General features: G+C 44.6%; 1 protein-coding gene across 6 annotated transcripts in view; it reads left to right on the forward strand.

Annotated features, from left to right (window-relative positions):
* LOC306795995 (pleckstrin homology domain-containing family A member 5-like) overlaps positions 1-4,496 on the forward strand; it is a 227,039-nt gene extending 222,543 nt beyond the window's left edge. For all 6 annotated transcript variants that reach the window (XM_079294750.1, XM_079294754.1, XM_079294751.1 and 3 more), the window contains 3 exons: positions 1-101; positions 1,165-1,331; positions 3,718-4,496. The exon at positions 1-101 is cut by the window's left edge and continues 45 nt beyond it. In XM_079294750.1, the coding sequence (XP_079150876.1) occupies positions 1-101; positions 1,165-1,331; positions 3,718-3,752 (303 nt within the window). In that variant the 3' untranslated portion in view covers positions 3,753-4,496. The remainder of the gene's footprint in view (positions 102-1,164; positions 1,332-3,717) is intronic.
* The last annotated feature ends 2,997 nt before the right edge of the window (positions 4,497-7,493 follow it).

Here is a 7,493-nt window from a genome sequence, read left to right on the forward strand (position 1 = left end):
ACGCAGCAGGTGGAGATTATAAACCGTCAGCCTTTTGAGGATGAAGAAAGCCGAGAGCAAGATCTGACCAGCTCGCCGACAAACACCACCACTGAAAACAGGTGTGTGTGTGTGTGCGTGTGTAGGTGTGTGTGTGCGTGTGTGTGTGCGTGTGTAGGTGTGTGTGTGCGTGTGTGTGTGTGTGTAAGTGTGTGTAAGTGTGTGTGTGTGTGTGTGTGCGAGTGTGTGTAGGTGTGTGTGTGCCTGTGCGAGTGTGTGTGTGTGCGTGCGTGTGTGTGTGCGAGTGTGTGTGTGTAGGTGAGTGTGTGTGCGTGTGTAGGTGTGTGTGCGTGTGTGTAGGTGTGTGCGTGCGTGTGTGAGTGTGTGTGTGTGCGTGTGTGTAGGTGTGTGCGTGCGTGTGTGAGTGTGTGTGTGTGCATGTGTGTGCGTGTGTGTGTGAGTGTGTGTGTGTGTGCGTGCGTGTGTGTGCGTGAGTGTGTGTGTGTGTGTGCGAGTGTGTGTGTGTGCGTGTGTGTGTGTGTGTGCGTGCGTGTGTGTGTGCGAGTGTGTGTGTGTAGGTGAGTGTGTGTGCGTGTGTAGGTGTGTGTGTGTGTGTAGGTGTGTGCGTGCGTGTGTGTGTAAGTGTGTGCGTGCGTGTGTGAGTGTGTGTGTGTGCATGTGTGTGCGTGTGTGTGTGAGTGTGTGTGTGTGTGTGTGTGTGCGTGCGTGTGTGTGCGTGAGTGTGTGTGTGTGTGTGCGAGTGTGTGTGTGTGCGTGTGTGTGTGCGTGTGTGTGTGTGCGAGTGTGTGTGTGTGTGCGCGAGTGTGTGTGTGCGTGTGCGAGTGTGTGTGCATGCTCTCAGATCCCTTCAACTCTCATGAAGCTATTACGTCCCAAAGTCTCAGGACCCTCGTCCATTGTTGGCGTCGCCCATAGGTGTAGATGGGTGGGGCTGATGGGTGGGGCTGTACCAGTGTGTTTATTCTTATAGTCCTCTGAACGCAGCTGCATGCGGAGCACATAGTATGATGTTAGCACAGCAAGTTGATTGATTGGCGTGTAGACATCATCAGTGTCATCCTCTCCTATGGGGGAAAGTATCACACTGTCACATCAGGACTGCTGTGAGATCCAGAGTGATACTCACCGTCAGAGTGTGACCTGTTCTGCTTCTGCTGATTGTAGCTTCCAGACTCCTGAGCCCGAAACGCAGAGTCCAGAGCCAAGGGACGAGGAACCAGACGTGACGCAGCAAACCACCAGAGAGGAGCTGGAGAAGAGATTGGATTCTTCAAACCAGCTGACAGCAGACGAAAAGAAACCCAACAACAACAACAACAACGTGTTGGCTTGTAAGTGAAACCTGCCTCCATCACATGTGACCTTCCTTTATTCAAGGCAAGGCAAGGCAAGTTTATTTGTACAGCACATTTCAACAACAAGGTAATTCAAAGTGCTTCACATAAAACCATTAAAAGCATCAAAACATAAGGCAAAAGAAAAGGAGATTTAAAAACAATTAAAGAAAGTGTAAGAAATAAAATTCAGTAGTAAAAAGTAAAGGAGATTTAAAACATATATTGAAACAATAATTGATGTCTCCCTGAGACATTACGCTGCACCCAATCAACCATACACTGCCGCAATTCTGCAATTACTCACACACAAACCACGTCTGGAAAAGATCTCTGCCGATCTGCATTTTATGGTGTACGCCTTGCACGAACTCAGTCCCGGAGGAAATGGCGACATATTGTGCACTTTCTAAATTTGAATCGATGTCTCCCTGAGACATTGCGCTGCACGCAATCAACCATACACTGCCGCAATTCTGCAATTACTCGCACACAAACCACGTCTGGAAAAGATCTCTGCCGATCTGCGTTTTATAGTGTACGCCTTGCACGAACTCGGTCCCGGAGGAAATGGCGATATATTGTGCAGTCCTTTTAAAACCATTAAAAGCATCAAAACATAAGGCAAAAGAAAAGGAGATTTAAAAACAATTAAGAACATTCATTAAAACATTAAAAAACAGTGCAAGAAATAAAATGCAGTAGTAAAATGCAGAAATGCAGGAAATTGATTAATATATTAATTGAATGTGGTTCAATTAAAGGCAGCAGCAAACAGAAAGGTCTTCAATCTTGATTTAAATGAGCTGAGGGTCTCAGCAGACCTGCAGCTTTCTGGGACTTTGTTCCAGATATGTGGAGCAGAAAAACTGAACGCTGCTTCTCCATGTTTAGTTCTGACTCTGGGAACAGAAAGTAGACTGGTCCCAGACGACCTGAGGGGTCGGGATGGTTCATAAGGTAGCAGCAGATCAGAGATGTATTTTGGCCCTAAACCATTCAGTGCTTTGTAAACCAACAGCAGGATTTTAAAGTCAATTCTTTGTTGGACAGGAAGCCAGTGCAAAGACCTCAGAACTGGAGTGATGTGATCCACCCTCCTGGTCTTAGTGAGGACTCGAGCTGCAGCGTTCTGAATCAGCTGCAGCTTTCTGACGGACTTTTTACAGAGACCTGTAAACACACCGTTACAGTAGTCCAGTCTGCTGAAGATAAATGCATGGACAAGTTTCAGTGTAATGTCTCCCTGAGCAGATATTCACACCTGTGTAGATGGACTGCTAGCTGTGTTGTTGCTAGCAGGCAATCTAACAACACAGCCAGCTAAGAGACGAGCAGGTACTCGTCTTCTTCATTAGCTGTTGATGAAAGCAACGGATACATCACACATCACACGTCAGTGTTCATAAGAGGCTGAAGGCAGACCTGACCGTCAGTGAGGAGCTCTGGGCTGTCATGCACAGGACGACGGGGACATTAGTGATGCAGAGAGGTGACACAAATAGCTTTGAACAAAGTTGTTGTAATAACTTGTGTTTGATATTTGTCTTTGATATTTTCTTTAATAGTTTGCCCTTTGATAGTCATGTGGGTTTCTTAACCCTCAATTAAAAGGATTTAAGTTATAATAACAGAAATGTGCTTAAATATATTTTTACATTTATATAACTGCATGTACAATATTTTAACACTTGAATAAACAATAATAAAATGCAGAGTTATTCACCAATATGTCAGGAGTAGTTACATTTACACCGTCTTACATGTACAACCGGCCCTTTGAGGCGACGTGATGCTGATGTGGCCCAGAGTGAAGATGAGTTTGAGACCCCTGCACGAGACTGTGGAATGACAAGCATCTATAAAATCATAAACTTTTCTCTTCATTTTGGCGCTGCTGAAGTCACATGAGAGCGTTTATTCACACACATGGTACAACATGACTCCACCTGATCCCGATGAGTCCTCCTTCAGGCTCGACAGGTGTGGAGTGCTGCTCATCTCAGTTTGTGTTGTGTGCAGATTGAAATCCAAAATAAAAAACTTAGGTTTTGTCTCCTGTGTCTGACAACAAGTCTACAAACCAACAGCAGCCTCCAGTGGGTAAACAATGAAACTGCAACTCATGGAATGAAAATGGAATCTGGGAAGAGAGACATTCAGTGTTGATATTGTTTATACTTTATGAAACACTACGTTCCTTCATCACCTCATAGCTCGGCTTTGAATGAAACCAGCATACAAATCTACTTTCCAAGTGTATAGAGTGTGATCTTTAGTGTATTTTATCTCTGCTTCCATCACATTCTTCATTTGTATTTTGCTTCATTTTGCACCAATTTTGCAGAAAAGAGAAATGATGGCTTTCTTCTCCCCCCTGCAGCACAGACATTCACCCTGGTGAGCAGTGACACGTGAGCGACGCCGGCCTCGACATCCACACTGGTGTCCTGTGAAGCCCAAATGTAGCCCGCCTGCACAGAACATGCTCCACGGCTTCCTGCCTTTACAACAGGACTACTTTGATACTACTGTTACATGCCCACACGGAGACTGAGATTGAGAGGATGACAGCCCAGCTAACTGACTCCACACTGATGGGCCACACAGAAAGGAAGGCAAATGAACTGCATCTTTAGCACATGTTACATCTTAACATACTGACGTGTCCCTGACCAAAACAACAACTCTATGGAGTCACATTGTTCTCCAAACATGTCTACATAACAATAAGATTGTAAAATGGTGAAGGCATACATATTTTACAAATTATCTCTGTTTTCAATTAAATACACCTGGGCAACTCAAGAAATGTTCGTTATAGTCTTGATACTTTTTCTGGATTCCAAATCAGTCTCCAGCTGTGCACTAACAGGGACCAGGTACCAGGTCCATCATTGAAGAGGAACCAGGAAGATTTCTTAAAACTTCTTGACCTGTAAGCAGGTCCTCCCCACAGGGGAACACTGTAACACAGAGGGGAACACCGTAACGCAGAGGGGGAACACCGTAACACAGAGGGGAACACCATAACACAGAGGGGGAACACCGTAACACAGAGGGGAACACCGTAACACAAAGGGGAACACCGTAACACAGAGGGGGAACACCGTAACACAGAGGGGGAACACTGTAACACAGGGGAACACCGTAACACAGAGGGGGAACACCGTAACACAGAGGGGAACACCGTAACACAGAGGGGAACACCGTAACACAGAGGGGGAACACCGTAACACAGAGGGGAACACCGTAACACAGAGGGGGAACACCGTAACACAGAGGGGGAACACCGTAACACAGAGGGGAACACAGTAACACAGAGGGGGAACACCGTAACACAGAGGGGGAACACCGTAACACAGAGGGGAACACAGTAACACAGAGGGGGAACACCGTAACACAGAGGGGGAACACCGTAACACAGAGGGGGAACACCGTAACACAGAGGGGGAACACTGTAACACAGAGGGGAACACCGTAACACAGAGGGGGAACACCGTAACACAGAGGGGGAACACCGTAACACAGAGGGGAACACAGTAACACAGAGGGGGAACACCGTAACACAGAGGGGGAACACCGTAACACAGAGGGGGAACACCGTAACACAAAGGGGAACACCGTAACACAGAGGGGAACACCGTAACACAGAGCGGAACACCGTAACACAGAGAGGGGAACACCGTAACACAGAGGGGAACACAGTAACACAGAGGGGGAACACCGTAACACAGAGGGGGAACACCGTAACACAGAGGGGGAACACCGTAACACAAAGGGGAACACCGTAACACAAAGGGGAACACCGTAACACAGAGGGGGAACACCGTAACACAAAGGGGAACACCATAACACAGAAGGGGGAACACCGTAACACAAAGGGGAACACCGTAACATAGAGGGGAACACCGTAACACAGAGGGGAACACCGCAACACAGAGGGGAACACTTAGTCGTATTTCTTGGTTGTCAGTCCCACGGACCCTGGTTAGTTGTTCGTTCTTTCCCTTTTTGTGTTGTTGATTGGCTATATTTTTACTTTTAGTGCTATAAATATACAAAATCAAACCATTTCACAATCGTGACTGTATGTACGACTTATTCTGGGAGTAATATAACTCCATAGACAAGTGTTGCCAACCATACTCACACAGAACATTTGATACCTTACTAATTATTAGTCATCTTAACATAATCACTCTCACAACATTCTACTGATCTGAAGGAGGGGTATCTGCTGTTCCTGAGCTGTTGGAGGTGAGCGCACACCTGCATAAAGAAGAAGTCTCATGGGGGGCTAATCACCAAATCTCAACACACATGCAGAGCTTTACTTTAACCCAAAGTGACCACAGACGCTCTGGGATTTGAACCTGTTCTGATTTAGATGTTCTGTGTTCATTTGAGACCAGAGGCTCCGTCATCATTATATCTTCATTCTGCACATGCAACATGACATATTGTCCGTCATTGGATATCCACATATAAATATATAAAAAGTACATATATGAACATAAAGCAGATTTTTACTTTTTCAACAAGGTGCCACTTCATGCTGCTGATTCTTTTGGACAGAAATAAGTATTTAGCAGAAGTTGTGATTGTTCATGTTGGGAAGACGACACATTCAATGTGTGAATGTTTTGGATTTCTAGTCTGCTTCTTCAGTTCTGTCTCCTATTGTTTCTCTCTTTAGTGCACATTACTTAGAAGATATACACAGGACATGACACAGATGAGATGTTCTGCGTTTGAATCTGTCATAGGTGGTGAAGAACTGGAGAATAGCACATGTACCAAGCAATAAGTGGGACTATGGAGCTCCATGACATGAATTAAATCTAAAATAGATGTATAAAATGTAAAAATAATTAACAATAATACAAGATAGCATAATTTATGTACACACTGAGAAGAAGAAGAGTGAATATTATAACTAACTATAAGCGGTATTAATATTATTAGGGTCAATATGCAAAGAGTTCATAGCCCATCTGTTTTATATCATGTGAAATAAATGTTGATGTTCTTAAAATGTGTTTTTTTTTTGTTTACATTTTGTCTGCAAGTCAATTTGCTCTTCAGGTCTAATTCTCTGATCTTTCCTTTTGTACAACGACATGCTTGAACTACATGACGTGTCTTTCTGACTTGTGACTCCTTAAAATGAATACAAGTCTACTTGTTCTCACATCACAGGTCTAGGTTTCATTGAAAGAAGTGAAGGTATCCAGTACTTTACTTTACAAGAGAAGAAAGAGAAGTAGAAAAGTAAGAAAATATCATCATATAAAATACAAAATACATGCAAAATAGATCTTTTTGGTTTAAATGACAAGCGTCATGTTTGGCGAAAACCAAACACTACATTGCATCATGAGAACTTCAGGCCAACTGGGAAGCCCGGGGGTGAGAGTGTCATTGTTTGGGGCTACTTTGGGACGAAGGCCGCTTCCAATCATTGACCGAACTATAAATTCTGGAGTGTTCCGGCAAATTCTACTGGTCTTCCGGGTAACTCTGTAAACTGTTATTTGCCTAACTCAGCAGGGGGATTTTGAGTTATTTTTCACTCTCTGACACCATGTTAATGCAGTGGCGGGCCGTGCATTTTATACCTGGGCCTTCACTGTTGTCCTGCAGCTGAAATACCACCTTATACCCTCATGATGGCGCCACAGCTATTATTCGTTACTAGGGCTGGAAATATTTACGTGTTCGTATTAAACCATTCGGTATGAAGCTTACAAACCGAACAATACGTTTGTATAATACTAGAGCATTTGGAAAATGCAGAAGCTTAAATTGTGGGAAGTATATAGTTTCCTGCGCTCATGTAGGACAGAGGTTCTCAACTGGTCTGGCTACAGGATCCACTATCACCCTTTAATAACAACCCATTCTTCTCTTTTGGAGTCCGTCTTATGATTTTACTTTCACAACCAACATAAGAAATGTACTGCTCTGCTTCCTCTTTCCTCGTCTCAGCCCCCTGTGTCACGATGTGTGTACATCTCACTGGAGTCAGGAAACTTGTCAGATTGCCCATATCTGATTGGCTGAGCTGCATCACGTGATCTTTTCACGATAGTCATGTGCTCGCCCACTGACCAATCACAGCACACACTGCACCTCACGGCAGAGCTGCACCTGGAC

The sequence above is a fragment of the Melanostigma gelatinosum genome, assembly GCF_949748355.1.
Source record: "Melanostigma gelatinosum genome assembly, chromosome: 22".
Classification (NCBI taxonomy): domain Eukaryota; kingdom Metazoa; phylum Chordata; class Actinopteri; order Perciformes; family Zoarcidae; genus Melanostigma; species Melanostigma gelatinosum.